The sequence below is a fragment of the Pongo abelii genome, chromosome 12 (genome assembly GCF_028885655.2).
Source record: "Pongo abelii isolate AG06213 chromosome 12, NHGRI_mPonAbe1-v2.0_pri, whole genome shotgun sequence".
In the NCBI taxonomy this organism is placed as follows: domain Eukaryota; kingdom Metazoa; phylum Chordata; class Mammalia; order Primates; family Hominidae; genus Pongo; species Pongo abelii.
This window is the reverse complement of record NC_071997.2, coordinates 28,652,540-28,679,225: the sequence shown is the minus strand read 5'-3', so window position 1 is coordinate 28,679,225 and position 26,686 is coordinate 28,652,540. Positions and strand designations below refer to the sequence as shown.

General features: G+C 36.7%; 1 protein-coding gene across 4 annotated transcripts in view; it reads right to left on the bottom strand.

The window, feature by feature from the left end:
* The window catches only part of EIF5B (eukaryotic translation initiation factor 5B), a 62,382-nt gene that overhangs the window by 7,468 nt on the left and 28,228 nt on the right, over positions 1-26,686 (bottom strand). For 2 of the 4 annotated variants that reach the window (XM_024242738.2, XM_054547247.1), the window contains exons 7-17: positions 23,512-23,610; positions 22,622-22,711; positions 20,398-20,472; positions 15,474-15,763; positions 12,981-13,088; positions 12,679-12,789; positions 9,864-9,931; positions 9,169-9,310; positions 2,512-2,643; positions 1,961-2,143; positions 1,660-1,821 (exon numbers count right to left, since the gene is read on the bottom strand). In XM_024242738.2, the coding sequence (XP_024098506.1) occupies positions 1,660-1,821; positions 1,961-2,143; positions 2,512-2,643; positions 9,169-9,310; positions 9,864-9,931; positions 12,679-12,789; positions 12,981-13,088; positions 15,474-15,763; positions 20,398-20,472; positions 22,622-22,711; positions 23,512-23,610 (1,460 nt within the window). The remainder of the gene's footprint in view (positions 1-1,659; positions 1,822-1,960; positions 2,144-2,511; positions 2,644-9,168; positions 9,311-9,863; positions 9,932-12,678; positions 12,790-12,980; positions 13,089-15,473; positions 15,764-20,397; positions 20,473-22,621; positions 22,712-23,511; positions 23,611-26,686) is intronic. The other 2 variants (XM_024242739.2, XM_054547248.1) reach the window with 1 other exon arrangement.

The window sequence follows — 26,686 nt, the reverse complement described above, 5'->3', positions numbered from 1 at the left end:
AAACTGGGCCAGGTGCGGTGACTCACTTAGGGAGGCTGAGGTCAGGAGTTCGAGACTAGCCTGGCCAACATGGCAAAACCCCATCTCTACTAAAAATACAAAAATTAGCCAGGTGTGGTGGCATGCATCTGTAATCCCAGCCTGGATGACAGACTGAGACTCTGTCTCAAAATAAAATAAAATAAAATAAAATAAAATAAAATAAAATAAACATAAAAAACTGGAGATCACCTACATTTCCCATCAACAGAACAGATAGATATGTTGTGATATAGTCACACAATGGATTAGAAATCTTAAAATTATATACTTTTCTTTTTCCACTAAAGGAAGCCAGATACAGGCCAGGCATGGTGGCTCATGCCTATAATCCCAGCACTTTGGGGAGACCAAGGTGGGCGGATTGCTTGAGCCCAGGAGTTCAAGACCAGCCTGGGCAACATGACAAAGTCCCATCTGTAAACAAATTAGCCAGGTGTAGTGGTGCGTACCTATAGTCCCAGATATTCAGGAGGCCGAGGTGGGAGGATCACCTGAACCCCGGAGAGGTTGAGGCTGCAGTGAGCTATGACTGCACCACTGCACTCCAGCCTGGGCGACAGCTATAAAAAGAGCCAGCTATATATATATAAAGAGCCAGCTATAAAAGTACACACTGAGAATAACTCCATTTCTACATAAAGTCTACAGACACTTATAAGGGAAGTACTCTTAGACACAAAAACAAAGCAAAGCAAGGATATTTGTTACTGTCATAAAACGCAACCATGGTTAACTCTATGAAAGGTCAGGGGGTAGGAGGGGAAGGCGGGGGAGTTGATCAGGAAGAAGCACACAGGAAGCTTCTGGGTGCCAGCAGCGTTCTGATTCTCCATCTGGTTGCTTCTCAAAAATGTGTTAAACCTTTCTTCTATGTTTTGTGTACTTTTCAGGAGCAATGTTTTATTTCACAATTAAAAATGTTAATAAAAACTACAGCTGACCCTTGAACAAAATGGGCTTGAACTGCATATGTCCACTTATACTCAGATTTTCTTCCGCCTCTGCCACCAAACACAGCAAGGCCAACCCCTCTCCTTCTTCCCTCTCAGCTTACTCAACATGAAGATGAGAATGAGGACCATTATGATGATCCATTTCCACTTAACAAATAGTAAATCTATTTTCCTTATGATTTTCTTAATCACGTTTTCTTTTCTCTAGCTTGTTTTACTGTAAGAATGCAGTATGTAATATATAAAACATACAAAACATGTTAAACGACTGTTTATGTGATTGGTAAGGCTTCTGGTCAATGGTAGGCTATTAGGAGTTAAGTTTTTGGGGAGTCAAAAAATATATGTGGAATTTCAACTGGCCAGGGAGTCAGTGCTCCTAGCCCTCATGTTGTTCAAGAGTCAACCATAGTTAGCAGTGTAGAACCAAAACAATGTACTTTAGAATCTGGCAAAGGCCTAGTCTGGTAAGCAGGTACTTTCACACATCTCTACTCTGACAGACAGGCCTTCCTGTATGATGACATCTAAAATAAAAGGGAGAGCGAGGGATGTATGTGTTCTGTATTAAGTCAAACAGCTTTCAAAGTGAGGAAACAATCTCAGCAGAACTTCTAAACACTGTACAAGTCCCCACGTGTCAACGCTTCCCACCTCAGCGTACCTTCACTCGTAATTCCTTCATAGGAGGAGGTAACAGGAGGCCTCGAATCTGAGTTACAATGGGCCCTTCTACTCCAGGAACAATGATTGTATCTCCTTCCTTCAAACGCCCATTGATCAAGATGACATCTATAGTGGTGCCCATCCCCGGGAGAGCTTTAACCTAAAAGGCATTATTGCAAAGAGAAAGACATACATACAATGCACCATGTTCATTAAATCTAAAAGTAGTAAATATCCTCCACTCAAGGAACTTGCTATTTTTAAAAAAAAAAACAATAAACTGAACAGTTGATCATTACCTCCATCACCTGTGCTCTCAGCTCTTCACAGTGTGCAAGTCTCTTGCTCAACATGGTCTGAGTTAACTCGACAAGAAGGTAGATCAGACTTCCCATGCCATCACCAGTATGTGCAGAGGTAGGTACCAAAGACACAAAAGTGCGGGGATCTTTATTCTCATAAAACAAAGCAGCATTCAAACCCTAGGAGCAAAAATTATCCAAAACGCCAGGCTGTAAAGAAAACGTATCTGGAATAGGTGTGACTAACTAGAAGCCGGATGAGCAAATGGCTCATCAATTTGAAACTCCTCATAAACACTAATAATGATCATGTATATCCTATAAGCATTAACTGTATTACAGCAAAGTAGTTCTAAGTCAACTCAGTTTTCTAAATTAAAGTATTCAGACTGCAAAGAAAAAGGAGAAAAGGGAAGAAGAATTTAAAAAAAGTAATTGCTGTCAACAGAGGAAAAGAACCAACATTAATGAAAATGCTGACTTCATTATAAAGATAATATAATACATATTCTGAGATAGGCTCTTCAGAAGAAGGAAGGCCTTCTTACCTGCTGTGCAAATTCTACAATAATAGCCTTTGCTCGCTCCTCAAATTCATCTTTTGTATTCTTTTTCTGCTTCTTTAAAGTAGCAGCCACATCAGAGTCAGGACTCTTTTTCCAATCATATAACCTATCAATCTGAAAAAGTTTTTTCATGAGAAAGATCTCTAAAAAATTCAGAACATTCAAGAACTGTATTAATAGCTCCAGAAAATTCCTCATGTATGTCTCATATGTACAACAGTGTGACTTACTTACTCATACACTTTATTGTACCAAAAGCTCCTTTCAGACTGCTTATCGGCACCTGCTCTTAAATTAGAAACTGCTGTGGTGCCATGCTGCCCCTGTCAACCTCCATGAGTTCCTAAGTGGCTGCCATTTGTTTGCAAAAGATAATATCCTAGAATTATCCTAAGACTATTAATGTATATTGTTGGAATTCCAAAACAGTTTTTGTAACAAATCAATCAATCCCAGCAAGTACCATCACTATAAAATTATATGCCAAAAAATTAAAAAATATATATTTTCTAAGGGAACAGCCTATTTTAATTATTTTATTGCTCAAATTAGGGTTAAATCTGTTTTGTTAATGACAGAATCTATTTTCCCTCACTTTTCAACAAGAGAGATAAATGAGCACAGAAGAAATGAAAAATACTTGCTAGCCAAACAAACAATCAAAAGCATAATCTGTCTGGGGACTGAGTCTAGGGTAACAAAATAAAGAAGCAGACGAATCTGAATGCTACTAAGGAGACAAATCAGTAGGAAATGACAAAGATGTTAAAATTAGCATATGAGGTCCTTAGAATATTTATAAACATGCTCAACACCTTTAAAGGAAAAGCCTGAAGCTTGTAAAGCTAAATAATAAAAACATGTCTAGTAATTAGAAATGAACACTTTTAAACGCTTATATTAGGAAAGAATATCAATAAAACCAAAAGCTAATTCTTTGAAATAATCCAATTCCTGCACATTCTTTCAGAAAACAGAGGAGGAAACACTTCTCAACTCATCTTAGGAGGCCAACATTACTCTGATATGAAAACCAGATAAAAGACATTACAAGAAAACTACATACTCATATCACTCATGAACACAGACACAAAACAACAATGAAACATTACAAATCAAATTCTAGCAATATATCAAAAGGATAACAAATGACAACCAACTAGGGTTTATTTTAATAATGTAAAGTTGGTTTAACATTTTAAAAATTCAACAGTAATTATGTTGTTAACAGAATGAAGGAGAAAATCCACATGAACATCTCTAAATATGCAGGAAAAGAATTTGACAAAATCAACAACCATTCATGATTAAAGAAATAAAAACATAAAGCACTCTAAACCACCTAGAATAGAAGGCAACTTCCTCAAACTTAATAAAGGGCATTGACAAAAAAAAAGAAAAAAAACCCCTGCAGCTGACATCATACTTAAGGGTGAAAGACTGAGCACTTTCCCCTAATATCAGGAATAAGGAAAGGATGATGTCTACTGTCATTCCTTCTATTCAACATTATTTAGAAGGTCTAGTTAGTACAATAAAGAAGAAAAAGATGTAGAAAGCATATAGGTAAGGGGAAAAAAACATAACTGCATTTATAAGCAGATAACATAATAACATATATAGAAAAACTCACATTATTTACAAAAGAAGATACTGGGCCTAATCAGTGAATTTAACAAGGTCACAAGATACAAACAATGTAAATGTGACAAACAGCTGGAAATTTAAAAATTTTTCATGCTATTTACAATAGCATTAAACCATGAAATACTTAGGGATAAATTCAGAAAAATATGTCCAACATGTGGACAATAAAACTACAAAATATTGCCAAGAGAAAGTAAAGAAGGCCTGGCCAGGCATGGTGGCTCACGTCTTAAATCTTAGCACTTTGGGAGGCTGACGCGGGCAGATCGCTTCAGCCCAGGAGTTCGAGACCAGCCTGGGTAACACAGACCTTGTCTCTATTTAAAAAAGTAAATAAAATGAAAAATAATTTTAAAAAATGGTAAAGAGGACTAAGTAAATGTACAGAGATACCATGCTCACTGATCAAAAGATGCAATACTGCTAAAAGAGCCAATTCTCTCAAAATTTATCTACAGATTGAAACGCAATCCCAATCAAAATCCTAAAAGGCTTTTTGTGGAAACGAACAAGCTGACTGAAAACTTTATATTGAAATCCAAGGACCTAAAATAGCCAAAACAATATAAAGAAAAACTAAGTTGAAGGATTTACCACTACCAGCTTTCAAAACTTTACTATGAAGCTATAATGAGACAGGGTAGTAGTGGCATAAGAATGTATATAGAGCAATGGAACAAAAGATAAATTCTAGGAACAGACATATATGGTCAATTAATTATTGACAAAGATTCCAAACTAATTCCATGGAGAAAAAAATAATCTTTTCAGCAAAGAGTCTTTAAATAACAAAATATTTCTATGGAAAAAAAGTAAACCCTGACCTCACACTATATAAAAAAAAGATCACCGATCTCAATGTAAAAAAAGCTTCAACTATTAAACATCTGAAAACACCAGAGAAAAATTTAATGAACTTGGGATAGGAAAAGATTACTTACATAGCACACAAATCATAAAAAAGTTAATTGGGGCCAGGCACAGTGGCCCATGCCTGAAATCCCAGGGCTTTGGGAGGCCAAGGCTGGCGGATCACTTGATGTCAGGAGCTCAAGACCAGCCTGACCAACATGGTGAAACCCCGTCTCTACTAAAAACATAAATTAGCCAGGTGTGGTGGCATGCACCTGTAATTCCAGCTACTTGGGAGGCTGAGGAACAAGAATCACTTAAACCCAGGAGGCAGAGTTGCAGTGAGCTGAGATAATGCCACTGTACTCCAGCCTGGGTGACAGAGCAAGGCCCTGTCCCAAAAATAAATAAAATATAAAAATTAATTAGATTTCACCAAAATCAGAAATTTTTTCTCTTCAAAACACACTATTAAAAGGAGGCTGGGCGTGGTGGCTCACACCCGTAATCCCAGCACTTTGGGTGGCCAAAGCGGTGGATCACTTGAGGCCAGGAGTTTGAGACCATCCTGGCCATTTTTACTAAAACACACACACACCCCCCCCCAAAAAAAACAACCCTAACCAGGTGTGGTGGTGCATGCCTGTAATCCCAGCTACTTGTGGCTTAGGCACAAGAATCACTTGAGCCTGGGAGGCAGACGTTGTAGTTAACCAAGAGTGTGCCACACTGCACTCCAGCCTGGGCAACAGCAAGAGATGGTCTCCAAAACACACACACACACACACACACACACACACACACACAGCAAGAGACAGTCTCCAACACACATACACACACGCAAAACAAAACAAAGAAAATGAAAAACCAAGTTCCAGACCATAAGAATACATCAGCAGTACATACAAGTGAAAAAGGAATTGTATATATAGAACCAGAAGTATGAAGAACTCTTAAAACTCAGCAATAAAACAATCTAATAAAGAACAAAGGATTTTGAACATATTTTTCAAAGAAACAGATATTGTCATCTCTCTAAGCATAAGTACATGAAAAGATGCATAAAGCCATTAGTCACTGTGGAAACAAACTAGACCACAATAATTTTGCACTCAACTACACACCTACTAGAATGCTGGAGGTAGGGAGAATATTTGCAAAGATATGCAGGAACTGGAATTCTCAACAGATAAATGGATAAAGTGCAGTATTATTCATATAATGGACTACTATTCAGCAATAAAGAGGAAAAACCTTTTATACATGCAATGACAACATGAATAAAGCATAACATGAGTAACAAAAAATGCCAAACTTAAAAAATTACATACTATATGATTCAATTTATATGAAATCATAAAACAGGCAAAACTAGTCCATATGACACAGAAAGATCAATACTAGCTTACATTTAGGGAGGGCAGCAGAATGACTGCAAAGTAACATGAGAGAACTTTTCTGGAAATATGGAGATGGTCCATGTTCTGAATGACAGTGGTTGTAAATTTGTCAAAACAAATTAAAATAAACACTTAGCATGGGGTGCATTTTCTTATACATGCATAACTCAGAGATACTGCAGGTTTGGTTTCAGACCACTGCAGTAAAGCTAGTACTACAATAAAGCAAGTCACACAATTTTTGGGGTTTCCTAGTAGTGCTTCTAAAAGAGATGCTTATACTATATTGTAGTCTATTAAGTGTGTGATAGCATTGTATCTCTTTTTAAAAAGCAATGTATACATCTTAATTTTAAAATTTTAGCATTGCTAAAAATGCTAATGAACACCTGAGTCTTCAACAAGTCATAATCTTTTTGCTGGTAGAGGGTCTTGCCTCAATGTTGATGGCTACTGACTGATCAGGATGGTAGCTGATAAAGGATGGGGTGGCTGTAGCAATTTCTTAAAAGAGACAGCAAAGAAGTCTGTCCCATCAATTAACTGATTCTTCCTTTTATGAAAGATTCATTGGCTGGGCGCAGTCGCTCACGCCTGTAATCCCAGCACTCTGGCAGGCCGAGGCAGGCAGATCACCTGAGCTCGGAAGTTCAAGACCAACCTGACCAACATGGAGAAACCCCATCTCTACTAAAAATAAAAAATTAGCTGGGAGTGGTGGTGCATGCCTGTAATCCCAGCTACTCGGGAGGCTGAGGCAGGAGAATCGCTTGAACCTGGAAGGCGGAGGTTGCGATGAGCTGGGATTGCAGCACTGCACTCCAGCCTGGGCAACAAGAGTGAAACTCTGTCTCAAAAAGAAAAAGAAATTTATCTGTAGCATGCAACGCTGCTTACAGCATTTTACCCAGAATAGAGCTTCTTTCAAAATTGGAGTCAATCCTCTCAAATCCTGCCACTGCTTTATCAATTAAGTTGATTGCTATCCTAAATCCTTTTTTGTCATTTCAACAATGTTCACAATATCATCACCAGAAGAAGACTCCACCTCAAGAAACCACTTTCTTTGCCCACCCATAAGAAGCAGCTTCTCATCTGTTTAAGTTTTACTTAAGATTGCAGCAATTCAGTTACATCTTCTGGTTCCACTTCTAATTCCAGTTCTCTTGCTATTTTTCTACCACATCCACAGTGACTTCCTCTACTGAAATCTTGAACTCCTCAAAGTCATACATGAGAGTTGAAATCAGCTTCTTCCAAACTCCTATCAATGTTTATATTTTGTCCTCTTTAATGGATCATGAACGTTCTTCATAACATCTAGAAGGGTGAATCCTTTCCAAAAGGTTTTCAACTTTTGCCCAAATCCATCAGAGGAATCTCGATCTATGGCAGCTATAGCCGTATAAAATGTATTTCTTAAGTAACAATACTTGCAAGCTGAAAACACTCCTTGATCCGTGAGCTGCAGAATGGATGCTGCATTAGCAGGCATGAAAACAACATTAATCTCCTTGTGTGTCTCCATCAGAGCTTGGGTAATCAGGTGCACTGTTAACAAGCAGTAATATATTGAAAGTAATCTTTTTCTCTGAGCAGTTGGTCTCAACAATGGGCTTAAAATATTCAGCAAACCATGCTATGAATAGACGTGCTATCATCCAGGTTTTATATTTCCATTTATAAGGCACAGAATGGATTTGGCATAATTCTTAAGGGCCCTAGGATTTTCAGAATGGTCAATGAGCATTGGCTTCAACTTAAAGTCACCAACCACATTAGACCCTAACTAGAGAGTCAGCCCGACCTTCGAAGCTTTGAAGCCAGGCAGTGATTTCTCTCTAGCTATGAAAGTCCAAGATGGCATCTTTTGCCAATAGAAGGCTTTTTTATCTACATTGAAAATCTGCTGCTTAGTGTAGCCACCTTCATCAATCATCTCAGCTAGAGCTTCTGGATAACTTGCTGCAGCTTCTGTATCAGTACTTGCTGCTTCAACTTGTACTTTTAGATTACAGAAACAGCTTCTTTCCTTAAACCTCATGAACCAACCTCTACTGGTTTCAAACTTTTCTTCGACAGCTTCCTCACCTTCCTCAACTTTCACAGAATTGAAGAGAGGGCCTTGCTTTAGATTAGGCTTTGGCTTAAGGGAGTGTTGTGGCTGGACTGATATTGTATGTCTGACTCCTCCTTTCACTTGAACACTTACAGGTCATTGTAATGTTATTAATTGGCCTAATTTCAATACTGTCTCAGGAAACAGGCCCAAGGAGAGAGAAAGAGACAAGGGAACAGCTGGTTGCTGGAGCAGTCAGAACACACACAACATGTATTGACTAAGTGTGCCATCTTATAGGGGTGTGGTTTGTGGCACCCCAAATCAATCATAATAACAAAGATCATTTATCCCAGATAACCTAACAAATGTAATAATGAAAAAGTCTGAAATATTGCAAGTTAACAAAATGTGACAAGAAGTGAACACACGCTGTTGGAAAAATGGCACCAATAGACTTAATACTCTTGCTTGATGCAAGGCTGCTACAAACTTACAATTTGTATTTAAAAAAAAAAACTATACACAAATACATACACACACACACAATATCTGTGAAGCACAATACAGTGAAGCACAATAAAATGAGCTATGCTTGTAAGTTAATTATACTACTTTTTTTAATCACAAAAAATTAAGAAACATGTTTTCCTAGGTTAATTTTTCAGAAGGCGCACATACCTTATTGAGTGCAACAATGAAGGGACATTTTTTAGATTTGAGAAGGTTGATAGACTCAATTGTCTGGGGCTCCAAACCATGCATAATATCAACAACTAAAATGGCAATGTCACAAAGAGAGCTTCCTCTATTTCTCAGATTACTGTTGAAAGGAAGGAAAAGATCTATAAGTAGAAAATCTTGAAATTAATACTTTTCTTAAACTTTTAAACTTCTTTGTAAAACCCAAACAAAATAGAGTATATGTACTAAATTGTTCAAGTACTATTAGCCCTTAACTTGCCAAATGCTCATCTAACAATCACTTGAATTGACCTCAAGTGGAATGAGCTAGTTTTAGAACCAACTAATATTTCTAATAATTTTACTGACCAAGTTTTCTGTGTTAAAGAATATGGACAAGAGACAACAGCATAATATTCCACTTGTAATGGGTTTTACAGGAGATAGGCCTGGCATGTATTATCATGTTTTCTGCATTCCACATTAAGGGGGTGCTCTTTTAAAGCAGTTAAGACTTCCCTCTATAAAAAACAAGTATTCAAAGAAAACACTACTAAATCAATGAGGTACAAAGGAGGAGTGGTAGTTATAGAGATCAAATTACTACTCAAAGGTTAATGACTCCACTGAACTTTTAGACTTAATGGTTTCGAGTAGTTTGCTTGATAAGAAAAGACTCAAATTGGTCTTACCTGAAAGATTCATGCCCAGGAGTATCAATAATTAGCATTCCTGGAATCCGTACATTCTCTCTATCAAACTAGAAACAATGGGGAAAAGTACAAAGTTTAAGGAAGTCAGACATGAAAGCTTCTTTACAAAACAATCCTTTTGCCATAAAACTCTGAAAGTATCACTACTCCCTTTTCCATATGAATGGTTTTAGAAACAGTGAGTTAACCAGCAAAGTACAATTGTCAGTATTTTCATTAAAATCCAAAGGCATTTTAACCAAAAAAATAATTAAATGAGAAAATATCTCCCTTCTTAAGGTCTTAAACTATGACTGTAGTCCAAGTTTGAGCAGATTATTAAGTAAGTGGTGATACAAATCACAGGGCAGTCATCTGAAATAATCTATAGAAATCTGACATGCAAGAGGTGGTTCTCAGCATTGGGAAAATTTATCTGGTCCAATTTTAAAGCAATTCTGACTTCAAATATATCCCAAAAGTACATTTTAAAGTAAATTTACCACATTGATCAAAAGTGTTAAAGAGTAAATGCATACCCTGTTGTATTCAAATAATGTCATAAATGCTTGACTTTCTGGACAAAAGCACATAAATGAATGGAAATAACATTACAACAGATCTAATCTGGACATTCCCTTTTAGTCTAAAAAGTAACACTGACCAACTAATTTCACACACGCACACGCACACACACACACCCTTTTTGTATTAAGCTTATCTACATTTTCTTTTTGCTCATCTTCAAATGATCTTCCAAAATTTGGTATCCTGATCTACATCAAAATAATGCAACATAAAACATTTCAGATCCGCATTCTGGTGGTCATAAATCAATGTTCACTGAGCACCATAATTATTTCCACTTTAGTGTCTTATATACTAACAGTAAGTAATTACAATTGTCATATAAAGGTTATTCCAAGAACTTTAATACAGGCCTAATAATAATCTTGCTTCTTACGTTCTAAAATAACAATGAGAGTTTAAGTTCTGGCAACTGGTGGAATAAGGTGTTATGAACCCTCTCCTCTAGTGACTAAAACATAGAAATACTGTTTAAAATAGGATGAAAATAAATTATAAATTTGAAAAACTATAATTCAAGAAAACTGTTCTGAAATAAAAATTCAATACTACATATTATAATAGAACACCCCATAACTGGAAAACTCAGAAGCGACATCAAGATGTAAAACGATCATATGCCTTATAAAAAGATGAAATTCAGCTTATGATCAAACTTAACAGCAATACTTTATGGGAGAATAAATGGGACACAAGATACTTAAGGAATGAAAATGTCAACCAAGGATTTTATATGTGGCCAATGACTTTCCAGTATAAAGGCCACAAAATAACTCTTCAATATTCAAAAATTCAAGGAATGTTAATTCTTCTAATTCCTTCCTTAGGAATTGACTAGAAGACAAGCTTCATAAAACCCAGTCACAAAGAAACAAAACAAAAACTGGAGAGACAAACTCATAGACTCTTTTTACATGCAGAACTAAGACTAAATAAGGAATAAAAGGAGACATTAGCATATAATAACATATGCTCTGTTTGTTTTTCAACTTACTGCTTCTCAGTTCCAAAGCTACCACTTTCACCTGCTCTGTGATAATGAAACTGAGGAATTATTAACAAGGCCCAGTTCTCAGTCTGGGTAGTTTCTGTATTACATGAGCCTGGAACATCCTGCTATATCAGACAGCATGAATGCAACAAAAACTAGGACAACCAGAATTGTATGAGAAAGATTCAGGAGCCAACCGCTGGGCAAAGATGGGACTATCTCAGCACAATAATAACTGAAATGGACTAATCCACAGTAAATATGTTTAAATCCATGAGTTCATAATAATACAAAACAGAATCAGGCTGGGCACAGTGGCTCACATCTATAATCCCAGCACTTTGGGAGGCTGACATGGGAGTATCACTTGAGCACAGAAGTTCAAGACCAGCCTGGGCAACACAGGGAGATCCTGTCTCTATGAAGGGCAAAAAAAAGAAAAAAAAAAGAAAAATCATATTGGCCACTTTTTATTTTAAAAGCAGGTTAAAAGAAGGTAAAGGATCAGGCATTAATTCTGCCTTTCCTAAATAAGCCATCACTGAATAATCAAATAGCAGATTAGGTAACGTTTCTCTATAGAAGTAATCCAATAATGGCTGATGGAGTTAGAGTATCAACATTTTGCAACTCCTAACACATTAAAAGGTAGAGATTATCTTAAAAAGTTGTGGCTGGAGAAGAGATCTTTGATTGGAAAGCTACACCTGGAGGGCTTCTGAAGTAGCTTGCAAGGTTCTACTGCCCAACAAAGGTGACACTTAAAGGGTGGTGTGTATTATACTGATTCTTTAAGCTTTACATTTATCTTACTGTGTTACATTTAACATACATAAACTGAATACCTCCAAACAAGTAGAAAAATATGGGAGAAAAAGAAAAGAAATTGATTAGATTAGAAGGGAAAAAGAGTAGAGAAGGAAACAAAATTTTAAATTATGGAGATAAATGGTATCAGTGTTAAAGCATGGAGGCAAATGACAAACTAATTTTGGAATAGTGGCTGCCTCTGGGAGAGGGAGGGAAGGAAATGGAATGTGAGAGCTCCTATAATATGTAGTGTTTTATTCTTTAAAAAGAATGATCTAAAGCAAAATAGGCAAAATAGTACATGTTAATTCTGAATGGTGAGTATATGGAGCTGTTATACTAGTCTCTGTCCTTTTTGTATGTTTGAAATAGTTCATATCTTAATTTTTGTAAGAGATTAAAATATATGAAATACAATGTACTTACATTTTTAATCATCTTAGTCTGTTCATTAATAGCTTCAAGAGGAACATTGGTGGCCCCAATTTGTTGTGTGATACCACCTGCTTCACCATCTTGTACATGTGTGTGACGGAGCTATGAGAAGATAGCAAACACAGATTGGTATTTCAACATGGAAAAGACAGCAGCAAAAATAAGAAGAAATTAGCAACTTATTTATTGTAAGCAGAATTGCTTATATGTCCTACTGGTCTCTAAAGTTTTTTTTTATAAGGTACCATTCACTTATTTTCAAAGTTCTATCAATACATTTAATATTTTCTTACCTTATCTAGAATTTTTGTCTTCCCTGTGTCCACATGCCCAAGTACGCAGATAATAGGGGCTCTTAGCTTTTCTGTATTTACATTTTTACTATGTTCAAGTCGCCGTTTCTAGAAATAAAAAAAAAAAATCAAAAATTAAATATTATTTTAAATCCTCACTATCCTTATTTTTCTATTTTGCCTTGGCAAAAGAATGCTACAACCTGCATCCAAGTTCTTTGTTGATTTGACTACACATAATTGGAATTTATAATGTGAACTTTACAATCGAATTCCCATCACAGCACCTTTGGACAAGGAAAAACCTGTTTAGATTTCACAGCAGCACTGCTGAATACGAATAGGAATATTGTAAAGTGTCATTTCAAAATTTTTGAATACTTTTGTACACAGTTACTTTAATGGAATATAATGACTAAAAAAGGAATCAATCTTCCCATCATACTGACTATACAGTGCAACCCTGAATTTGTGTGAGGATTTATATAAAAACAGGTGAACTTATACATTTTAAAAAATTCACTGGAACCTAAGAATTTTAAAGATTTTTAGAGGCAATTTATTTCACACTCTTATCCAATATACAAACGCTATAAAACCTTTCAAGGAGGAGACTGTTTATTTAAGCTTCAGCTTAAATAAGTATAACATGTCCTGACTTTCCAAGGCTCTACCACTTCCATGAACACCAGTAAGAGCAAGAAAGCTTTTCCTTGAACCACAACATGCTTCTCTGTCGCATTTACCTAAATGCTTTAGCTTTCTGAGGACCAAAAACACATGCCAGCAATAGGAGGTTTTTTTTGAAATGACCTTTTAAATACAGTAAAGTTGGCATTCAAATTAGATAAACTTGAAGCAAAAACTATGAAGTAATGTCATTTACAAAACTATTTTTCATCTAAAAACCATTTCTGTAAGAACCCTTTACTTGCATTTCTAGTACTAGACACTAGATTTTTTGGTAGAAACTAAACTGAAAAACTTTTTAAAATACCAAAAGTGAGGTGCCAGGGATGAGCACAAAGTAGGACTTAATCACTAGCAAAGAGTAGTACCCGACAACCTCACAGTACATACAACTCAAATTCAAACATCATGACTTTATTTGATATGGCTGAAAACTGCCTCTCTCTCCCACACTTAGTGAAGTATTAAAAATTTTTGGAAAGCAATGAATTACAAACTGACTCAGAAATTCTAAGTATACTGAAGCAATGACAGGACAAGAATACAAACCCCATTCCACAATGGAGATTCTGACCCAGGAATGGAGTGAATTTCAGAAAATCATAATATGTAGCAAGGTTTATGGATCCATGAAGTTTGTTATGGACTGAACATTTCCCCCAAATTCCTACCTTGAAGCCCTAACCCCTCATATGACTATATTGGGGGCTAGAGCCTTTATTTTTAAAAACATGAAGCTCATACACACTACCATTAACTGATCTAGGAAGCAGGATAATTGAGAAACTCTTCTGCTTTATACTTATTTTGTTTGTTAATCAGCAAGCACAGTACAGATATTCCATCACTCTCTCGAACATGGGTATATGGCAAGGGAGCTGGTGGGAGTAGGTGCTACGGGAAAAGACAGTCATAACTGAGGTGCCAGGTGGGGAAGAATGCTACAGGCATCTAGTAGGCAAAGGCCAAGATGTTGTTCGGTATCATACAAGGAAGAGAACAGTCCCTATCCCCAACAACAAAGAATTATCTGGCCCCCAAATTTTAATAGTGCCAGGGCTGAGAAACCCTAATTTAGAATAACAAATCCTCTTAGTCCTTTAAAAATTTAGACAATTTATCCATACCTAGACTTTACAGGAGAAAAAGCAAATGTTGATATATAGGTAGTAAAACAAAAAATTAAAAAATAATACACATAAAGGAAAGCTAAAATAGTTTTTAGCTTTAAAATAGTTTAATATCCTCAAGCAAACTAGATTTTAATGTATTATTTACATTAAGCTGACAGAACTAAAGAAAACTTTCTCTTGAAGCCTACTGAAATCTACTGCATTAAGTAGGAAAAATACAGAAAGTCTATCAGGTATTGGACTTTACTAAATAGAAGCCTCATCAACCCACCAGATTTATACAACTAAAGTGATCAGATGCCTCATGGTGACTAACCTAAATATGTGAGGCAAACACATAACTGATGTTTATAAGCAGAGGGCATATGCTCAGAATACCTCTGCATACTTATAAACTATCACTCAAAGAGTACATTAAAATTTGGAGAAAACAAGAAAAAAATGATGAAGTAGTCACACCATTCTATCTTAGGTAAGAGCGGGGTGGGGGGGTCCTTGGGTAAGACCAGTATCGAAGGCCAATAATATTTCAACATTACAAAAACTGAACGGTATTCTATTCTTGAGAATATATAAAGTGCTGTTCAAAGCCTTTAGTTGTAGAGTACTGTTTTAATCATCACAGAGGAGTGGGAAGAAAGAAAGTAGAGAGAAAGGGTAAAATAAATACCTCAATCCTCCGTTTTGCTTTGTCATAAGCCCTTTCTTCTTTAGTCCGATCGTCATCAGAGTCATATTCAGAATCTGAGCTCATTTCTTTACTTGGCTTTTTATCTAATGTCTTCCCTGAATCCTTCTCATCTGACACCTTTTCATCTTCCTCATCACCTTCACTGCCTTCACTTTCTCCCTCCTCTTCCTCCTCTTCTTCACTTTCTTCATCTTCCTCTTCCTCTTCTTCCTCCTCCTCCTCCTCTTCAGGGTTTTCTTTTACTTCTATATGAACTGTGTTTCCTTCTACTAGGAAAGCAAATATATTTTTAAATAAATAAACACTAATATGATAGATTTATATCAAGATAAGAGACTTTAAAGCAGGGGTGTCCAATCTTTTGGATTCCCTGAGCCACATTACAAGAAGAATTGTCTTGGGCCACACATAAAATACACTAACACACTAATACTAACAATAGCTGATCAGCTTAAAAATAAAAATCACAAAAAAAGTCTCACGTTTTAAGAAAGTTTACGAATTTGTGCTGGGCCACACTGAAAGCCATCCTGGGCTGCATGTGGCCCACAGGCTGCAGATTGGACAAGCCTGCTTTAAAGTAAGAGAAGGAGATAATGCCTGGACCAGAACTGTTTCAGATTTTTTTTAAATTTGGAATATTTGCATTCTATACTTACTTCATATTTTTTTTTAATTTGGAATATTTGCATCTGAAATCAGAAAAACCTGAGATATGAAATGCTCCAATGAGCATATCCTTTGAGCGTCACGTAGTGGTGCTCAAACTTGATTTTGGAGCATTTCAGATTTCAGATTTTTGAATTTCAGAGGCTCAACTTGTATTTAAGGCAGTAACATGGTGTTTTCATACATCATAAATGCAAGGTGTTTGTCTATATGCTAAAACGAAGTCTGTCACTTAACAGACTAAAGTTTAAGTCTGTCACTTAAAACCTTAAGGCAGTAATCCATACTGAAGTCAGCATTAGTAAGACAGAATCCATGGGAGAACAAAACTCAAGGAGGTGAGAACAGTCTTTAGTACCACTTTCCCCTTATGGTCATTTGTTGATTCGGGAGGAGGCAGATGAAAGGCTAAGCTGCATTGGGAGTCCAGACCTACCAGAATACTAAGAATTCAAGGGGGTGCAGTGAGCAGACATTGGGTTACACCCTTACTGTGGGGTAAAATCGTGAAGAGCTGTACCCTAGGAATAAGGATGAATAAGAAATAAACAGGATCTCCCCATTATTAGCAGATCACCTTCAGATCCTCTCGATTCTAAGTCTAGAATAAGATTATTCCATATTGCTAGTTCACTCAGGTACCTTGTGGAAGTAACATATAAATTAGCTCTGGAGAAAAGAAAACATCATCCTTGACCTCAAATTACTTCTCCAAGCAAAATATCCAGCACATATATAAAAATAGCAAGGCACATGAGAAAACAATTTACATGAGAAGAAGCAACATATAAAACACCAAAAGGATTTTAATAAAGTCATAAAATCAAAATTTTTAAATGACTGTGCTTCTAACATTCAGTCAGAAGCGAAAGACCAAGTTAAAATTTTAGAAGGTAAATTAAAACTATGAAAAAACAGTTAAATGGAAATACTAAAACTGAAAAATATAACAAATGAAATTAAGAACTCAAAAGATGGATCTAACCTCAGAATAGAAAGAGCCAAGGAGAAAATCAGTGACCTAGAAGACAGTCAAGAGAAGCAATCCAGAACGAACCACAGAGACTCACTAGGTGGAAAATACAGAAAAGAAAATAGGAAACAATGATACAATAAGAGGGCCTATCAGAGACATCACTGGAATTCTGAGGGAGAAAATGACTCCTAACATAAAACTGATAAAAACATAAAACCATATATTAATAAAGCTCTACAAGTAGAATATATTTTTAAAAAGCCTATTCTGGGTATGTCATGATAAAACTGCTGAAAAGCAAAATCATATGAAAAATTTAGGCTGATACCTGACTTCTCAACAGGAACAATGAAAGCCAGGGCAAGGGAATAATAACTTCAAAGTGTTAAACTTCAACCAATAATTCCTCACTCAGTAAATATATAAAACTAAAGAATGAAGATGCAATAAAGATGTTTTTAGAAAGCAAAACAGAATGTCTTACTAACTGATCCATACTAAAAAAAAAAACTCTAAAGTGTTCTTCAGATAGGAAGAAATGATCTCAAATGGAAGGTAAAAGATGCAGGAAATGAAGCACAACAAAATGTTACAAATGTGGGTAAACTTATAAATAGTAAGTATTGACTATATAAAATATAAGCTAATTTGAGGTTTTAAATAGATAATGAAAAGAAATGAGAAAAATTATATCTTTTTTTTTTTTTTTTTTTGAGATAGAGTCTCACTCTGTCGCCCAGGCTGGAATGCAGTGGTACAATCTCAGCTCGCTGCAACCTCCGCTTCCCGGGGTCAAGTGATTCTCGTGCCTCAGTCACCTGAGTAGTTAGGATTACAGGCACACGCCACTATGCCCAGCTAAATTTTCTAGCTTTAGTAGGCGGGGGTGTTTCGCCACATTGGCCAGGCTAGTCTCAAACTCCTGATCTCAAGTGATCTGCCCACCTCGGCTCCCAAAGTGCTGGGATTGCAGGTGTGAGCCGCCACGCCTGGCCGAGAGCAATGATATCTAAATAGAGTATTGGGTAAATGTCATTCAAGTACTCTAAAGCCCCTGCATTGTTAGAGGATAACATCAAACATTGTTAGTTCAAAGGCACTTGCTAAAAATTTTCTTAATCACTAAAAAGTTGTTTGAAAAGTACACAACTGCTAAGCTCATGAAAGGAGAAAAAAATAAAAATTTAAAAACCTATAACCCAAAAGATGATTAGAAAGGAGAGAAAAAGAACCAGGCAGAACAAAAAAGGACTTAGTAACATGAAATGTTTAAAATCAATATACTTCATTAATTATACCAAATGTTACATTTAATGAACGGGCTAAGTACTCTACGTAAAATATAAAGATTGACAAAGTGGATTGAAAAAATCTCAACTAGATCCTAGCTGTGATTTGTAAATGGTGTCCCCTCTAAAAATCATGTTTAAAACGTAATCCCCATTTTGCTGGTAGGAGGTAGCAGGGTGGTGGGGAAGGTTTCGGGGAGTGAGTGATTAAGTCACTCTCATAAATGGATTCATGCCCGCAGAAAAGTGCCTTCAAAGACAGTTTGCTCCTCTTGCCCTTCCCTCCCTTCCACCATGTCAAGACACAGCCATCCTTCCCTCTGGAGGATGCAGCACCAAGGTGCCATCTCGGAAGCGGAGAGCAGCCTTTACCAGACACCAATGCTGGTGCCTTGATCTTGGACTTCCCAGCCTCCAGAACTGTGAGAAATACATTTCTGTTCTTTAGTACTACCGAGTCTGTGGTATTTTGTTATAGCAGAACAAATGGACTAAGATAATGCTATTTACAGATACAAAAAGAGTCATAAAGATAGAAAATGATCATGTAAATCAAAGCTCGTGTACCTATATGAATTTTAGGTAGACTTATATCAAAAAGCATTGTTAGAAATATATATCAATGATAAAAGAGTCAATTCATTAGAAAGATACAAGATTGTGTTCACCTAATGACACAGCATAAAAATACATAAAGCAAAAATTAACAGAACTTGGGAGAAACAGACAATCTACAATCATGATGGGAGATTTTAAGACACTGGTCCCAGTAACAGAGAGAAAAAACAGATCAGAAAAAAAACAAAAGCAAAAACAAAAAAACCCTCAGAACGCTACAAAAGACTTGAACAAAATGATTAGCAAACTTGACCTAAATATAGAAAGCAATGCATCCAACTACTGCAGAATATAAATTCTTTCCAAATATGAAACACAATAACTGACCATACTAGGTTGTATAGCAATAATCAACATATTTCAAAGGATAGAATCATGTATGTTCTCTGATCACAATGAAGTAACAAAAGACAATTAGAAAATACCCATTTTTGTAAATTAAGAAATACACTAGGTGGGGTGTGGTGGCTCACACCTATAATCCCAGGACTTTGGGAGGCCAAGGCGGGCGGATCACCTGAGGTGGGGAATTTGAAACCAGCCTGACCAACATGGAGAAACCCCATCTCTACTAAAAATACAAAATTAGCTGGGCGTGGTGGCGCATGCCTGTAATCCCAGCTACTCCGGAGGCTGAGGCAAGAGAATGGCTTGAACCCAGGAGGCAGAGGTTGCTGTGAGCCGAGATTGCGCCATTGCACTCCAGCCTGGGGCAACAAAAAAAAAAAAAAAAAGAAATACACTAAATAAATCTTGTAAAACTTAATACATCAAAATGAAAATGAGAAAATATCAACATATCGGAACTTATAGAATTTGACTAAAGCCATGCTTAAAGAAAAAGGTATAGCTTTAAAAACAAAGATGGGGGGAGGCTGAAAAAAATCAAAGAGCCAGATATCATTATCAGTAAGTTAGTAAAATTAACAGGAAATTAAATCTCAAAGTAGAGATTTCAGTAATAAAGAAGGGGAAACAATGACAAGAACGTTTACTTTCTATTCATACTTATCAGGAACTATAGTATTTATCTCATTACCTTTTAAGTTAACAGTGCTTTTTGTTGGTCAGCTTTAGTAACAACCCTATTTGTAACATCATCACTCTGAAAAAATGCATTCTAAACCTTAGGCAGCTATCTTACAAATAACATTCTGAGGAACCAGTCATTCATAAAATGAAGATCCACTTGAGGACTTAGAAACCATGGCAAAGGAGAGAACAAGAGACTTATCTCTATCCCCAGAAATGTTCATATGGCTTTCAGAATCGAAAGACTATTCATTTAAATATACATCATTCATTTCTAATAACCACTGGATTTATAAGCGTGTGCTTACGAGGTATTCACCTTTTTCTGTCTCCTCATCACTGGCCATAGCTTCCCAATCATCCAATCCAGCATCCTCAGTATCTTCTTCTTCTTCTGTAAGTAAAAATTTGCATTTAAGACACGAAAATTATTTAGAAATATGAAGGTCTTTTAGAAAAAAGTAAAAAATTACGCTCTGACATAAAAAAAGAATGTTTTAATTCTGTAAAAAATATGTATGCAGCTTTTTTTTTTTTTGAGACGGAGTCTTGCTCTGTCGCCCAGGCTGGAGTGCGGTGGTGCGATCTCGGCTCACTGCAAGCTCCGCCTCCCGGGTTCACGCCATTCTCCTGCCTCAGCCTCCCAAGTAGCTGGGACTACAGATGCCCGCCACCGTGCCCAGCTAATTTTTTGTATTTTTAGTAGAGACGGGGTTTCGCCGTGTTAGCCAGGATGGTCTCAATCTGCTGACCTCGTGATCCGCCCACCTCGGCCTCCCAAAGTGCTGGGATTACAGGCTTGAGCCACCGCACCCGGCCAGAACTATCTTTTTATATAGCTAGCATGTTATAATTTACTATTACTTAAGTGCTTCCATTTCCTACTACTGTCAACATATTAAACTTAACCAATTTTATATTCAAGCTAATTGTTTCATTAATTTAAATGTTTCTTTAGATCTTGAAAAAGCTACATGAATGTACTCAGTTCTTGAAAACAAATGAAATTTCATATATATCTTCTTTTTGATCATCCAACTCATACTTTATGCAAGGAATTTATTATTTTGCTTTTAACCTTTACAGGTATTTAAATATACTTAAATTCTGAAGTTGAAGGTACAAAACTACCACCATCACTCTGGGTCAATGCTGTGCTCATAACCCCAAAACAGCCAGAAAGCTAAAATTCTGAATATTATTTAGATATTAAAGACCTAATACTCTTCTTAACAAGAATGCTTTTCTTTACTGAAATCTAACCAGGCACAACTATTCTTAAATGAAAGTAAGATGAGGGGTAGGACATGTGGTACCTGCTTCCCTGAAATAATCATTATTTACTAACAAGCCTGGATAAGTTATCTTGAGGAGGAAATGAGACTCAGAAACAGGTACCCAAAACATCCATCTAAATTAGCAATTCTTTCTGGTGCTAAAAATACGATCTAAAATAGTGGACTGCTATTAAGCATATCAATCTAAATTTCTCTAATCTCATCATACCAGTCCTAGGCTGAGGTCTACCCAGGTGAGATGATCCTATTTGCTCATAAGAGAAGAGAGAAAAAGGAAGGAAAGGAACCATCAATAATATAATTCACCAATGTAAATCAGGCTTAGTATTCTCTAAAGGCTTTTCCCATTCCTGATCCTATCTTTAATCGCTGGGGATTCTCTTGAATACCAAACATACATTTAGGCAGCCCCAGCTCACCCATCAATATCTAGTCTTAAGACTTAGAACAATGTTTTTTTTTTTTTTAAACCAGAGATTTTTCCCCAACTCCTCAACACATACACAGATACCCCACAATGAGTAAGCTGAATTCTCTGATTATTGTAAATAGAAGCCGACCTTTAGGAAGGTCTAAAAATGCCAATTTTCATGGTTCTTAAAAAGTTCTAGTTAAAAATCCTTCCAATTTGCTTCTGAAGCATTAAATGAAGACCTTCAGATCTTTTTTTGAGCTTTCTGACTCATAAATAAAAGATCAGAGAAAATCCAAAACCTACTATCCTTTCTTCCTTTTTTTTTGAGACGGAGTCTTGCTCTGTCGCCCAGGCTGGAGAGCAATGGCACAACCTTGGCTCACTGCAATCTCCCTGCAACCTCCGCCTCCCAGGTTCAAGCAATTCTCCTGCCTCAGCCTCCCAAGTAGCTGGGATTACAGGCACCCGCCACCGCGCCCAGCTAATTTTTTGTATTTTTAGTAGAGATGGAATTTCACCGTGTTAGCCAGGATGGTCTTGATCTCCTGATCTCGTGATCCATCTGTCTCACCCTCCCAAAGTATATCCTTTCTACAAAACATTTTCTAACACTGCTGAAAAGAACACAACTGATTCAAATCTCACTTGGATACTTATTCAAAGTAGAAATGAAAAGAAATAGAAAAGAAAGAACGATGAAGAAAGAGGGCCATCCAGCCAGATACTTATTTGGTCCTCCCCAACTATTTATAATCACTAAGACAACTTATGACACATCAACACTATTTAATAAGAATTCACTAATTAAATAATCAGATAATACTACCCACCTGGTTCAACAGGAGGTGGTGTCTCTTCCTTTTCTGGTACTCCTTGTTCCATAACTTCTACAGCAGCACATAATTCCATTGATTCAGACACTGAAAAAGGGGCAGAAACCAAGATAATATTTTTTTTGGTGTATAATTTCTGTTAAGATACTCCATTAAGTACTGAATAAAAAACAGTAGTGTAAATCTATTTATTTTTTATTTTTTTGAGATGGAGTCTCACTCTGTCACCTAGGCTGGAGTGTAGTGGTACAACCTCAGCTCACTGCAACGTCCACCTCCCGGGTTCAAACAATTCTCCCTGCCTCAGCCTGCCAAGTAGCTGGGATTACAGGCGCCTGCCACTGTGACAGGCTAATTTTCTTATTTTCAGTAGAGGCAGGGTTTCATCATGTTGGCCAGGCTGGTCTTGGACTCCTGACCTCAGGTGATCCGCCCGCCTCAGCCTCCCAGCATGCTGGAATTACAGGCGTGAGCCACTGCACCCAGCCTGTGCAAACCTATTTCTACAAGTTTAGAAAATGTTTAAATATAGTCATATGTTTTACAGGAAACTACTCTTTCTGCTCAATAAATAAAATACAAAAATCATAGAAGGCTAAGAAGGAAACCAAGAAAAGACAAGAGTGGTAGTTTTACTTCTCAGAGTTAACAACAGTTACAATATTCATAGGGTAGAACCCAGATTTTTCAAAGTAAAATACTTTTTCCATTAGCTTGTCATTTGAATCAAGTGAGAATAATGGCATTAATAAGAAATAAGTTTAGAAAATAAGTTTCAATATGCATTTCGGATTTTTTCCTTTCTTCTTTACAGACACTGTTTTGAAGATTGTGGGGGAAAGGCAAACAAAATATTTCCTAAATTAGAGGCTATTTTGTATACAAACCTTCTTTACTTTCCAGCTGCTGTGGTATTTTTTTCCTCTTTTTATCTTCATAAATTGGCCTCTTCTTTGGCAAAGAGTCTTTTGATGGCACTTCAACACCTGAGGGATAAAAATGAAAAACTTCAGGCTTATACTACTTGCATGTCAGCTGAGAAGTACCATTTAAAGGATAGCATTTCATTCACCACAGAGACACATACCCTAAAATATGAAAGGATATTCATGGAAAAACTTGTATCTTTTTCATATAAGGTATTTTAAAATTTATATACAGTAAAAATCCTTTTTTTACGTACAGTGAGTTTTGAGACGTGTTATCACCATCACAATGAAGATACAGAAAAGCTCCATCACTCCATCACCCTGTGCTGCTCCATGTCATCAAACCCTCCTTACCTTCTTAGCCTCTGGTAACCGCTGATCTGTTCTCCAACCAAAAGATTTGCTTTTTCTAAAATGTCACATAAATGGAATCTTACAGTCTGGCCTCTATCATCATAATGGATTTGAGAGTCACTCACTCTGCTGCACATGTCAATACTTCGTTTCTTTTTATTGTTGGGCAGCATTCCATTGTATGGATATATCACAGTTTGCTTATCCATTCAACAGCTGAAGGACATTTGAGTTGTTTCTGGTTTTTTGCAATTATGAATAAAGCAGGTATGAACATTTTCAGACAGGTTTCTGTGTGAACATTTCTCTTGGGCAAATATTTTGTAGTGTGAATGATGAAACATAAGGTAAATATGACCTTAATTTTTATAAAGACACTGCCAGTTGTTTTCCAAAGTGGCTATACTATCTTGCATTCCCACCAGTAATGCAGAAGAGTTTTGGCCAGGCGCGATGGCTCACGCCTGTAATCCCAGCACTTTGGGAAGCCGAGGTGGGTGGATCACCTGAGGTCAGGAGTCCGGGACCATCCTGGCCAACATGGTGAAACCCCATCTCTACTAAAAATACAAAAAATTATATTATATAAATATATATATATATTGTGGTGGTGGGTGCCTATAATCCCAGCTACTCAGGAGGCTGAGGCAGGAGAATCACTTGAACCTGGGAGGCAGAGGTTGCAGTGGGCTGAGATTGCGCCACTGCACTCCAGTCTGGACAAGAGCGAAACTCTCTCCCAAAAAAAGGAAAAAAAAAAAAAAAGAGCTTCAACTGCTCTGAAGGTGGTAAAGGTTTCTCTTTTTTTAGAACATTCTTTTCAGATGCATATAGCTTCCTGGTGAAAGTGTCTGTTGATACCTTTTGCCCATTTTTAAATGAACTTATTGGTTTTCTTATAGTTGAATTTTGAGAGGTCTTTATATATTTTGGATGTTAATTCTTTCTCTGATATCTGATTTGGAGGTACTGTCTTGGAATTCTCTTGACAGTGTCTTTTGCAGAGAAAAGTTCTGAACTGGTCTTTCTCAAAATGTATCTTTTTTCCTTTTACGGTTTAGAGTCCTATCTAAGCACTCTGCCTAACACAAGATATCCTCCTATGTTTTCCTCTGAAAGTATTATCGTATATTTTACATTTACATATGATACCCATTTGGGTCAATTTTTATATAGTGGGGATTAAAACTGGTTTTGGGTTTTTCTGCATACAGATGTCCAATTGTTCTAGTACCACTTGCTACAAATACTGTATTTTATCCAGTGAATTACCTTTCACCTATATACTAACCATGTATAGACTATTTATCTGTTTGTCTATCTTTCTGGCAATATCACACTGTATTAATTCCTATAGCTTTATACTAAGTCTTGAAATCAGGTATTCTAAGTTTGTTCTCCTTTTTCAAACATATTATGGCCATTCTAACTCTCTGGTCTCTTCATATCCATTTTAGAACTAGTTGATAGATAGCTACAAAATACCATGCTGTGATTTTGACTGGGATTGAACTGAATCTACAGATTACTGGATTACTGACCCAGTCTCTCACTATGGGCAGAAGCCTTAGAATAAAGACAACAGAAATTGTATACCATGGGATTTTGAATGAAGTCACTAATAAAGGAAAATGACTAAAAATGTTATCTCTAAAGTAGGAATGTATATGGATGTGTGTTGTGCATGTACTGAAGAATGGCTAGAATGGTAAAACCACAGCTATGACTGGTAAGACAAATACATTAAACAAACCAAAGAAAGAGGATAAAGCCAGCTGAGAATGCAGAGATCATCACTTTGATTAAAGTTTTCCTTGCCTAGCAGCCTACACCTACTAAGATGAAAAGCATGGGCCTGAGGGGAAACTGTAGGCTGGATTACCTGAAGGGTGGTCCCAATAACACCCTAGACTTAATCAACTGACTACTGCTCTAGTCTCGGACTCTCAAATAAGCTGCTGTACTTGGAATCAACACCAAGACTTGTATATGTTTAGACATTCCATTCACTTTGCGAACTGAGACATAACAATCAAGTTCTTGAAGAAGCTCTTTGCCTGAAATGAGTTTATTACAAATTATTGATAAAGTACTCGTGTGTGTGTGTGTGTGTGTGTGCGTGTGGGTATGCTTAGTAGTCACAGGCTAAAGGATGATTGAAAAGTTAACCTGCTGCACATTTCAGAGTAATTATATGAAAACACCTGCAGATGCCTACACTCTCTGAGTACATTGTTAGCTCAATGAATAAGTTGTACAATATTCTAGGTAATAAATGTGGTAAGCAGCTGTCTTTCAAACATATGATGAAACAACACTGTAGGATCTTTTAATGAGATGACTCACATGAGTGGGCTGTGGGGGGCGGGGACCTTGAATGTCAAGCTAAGGAATCTGGACTCTTATTAATAGACAATAGGGAACTAATAAGATGGTAAACATCGGACAACACTAGGAAGAGTAAGAGACCAGGGTCAGGGATGCCACTTGAGAGATCATCTCTTACAAGCCTATGCTAAAGACTGATGCTAAAAGTCCACCATTTTACACTGTAATTTCCATAACTACAAGTCTAACTGCTCCTTAAAACAGCATTTTTAAGACTGGCAAATTACTCTCTGCTTGGTCCCATCTCAATATCTTCATGGGTGCTTTTAGCCTCTCCAACAGTCACCAATGAATTCTGATGTATGAATGCTAACTATATTCAAGTTTGTACCTAATTTCATTTAAAATTTTACAAAAGCTATATTCTCCGTTAAGAATAAAACTTTCTAAA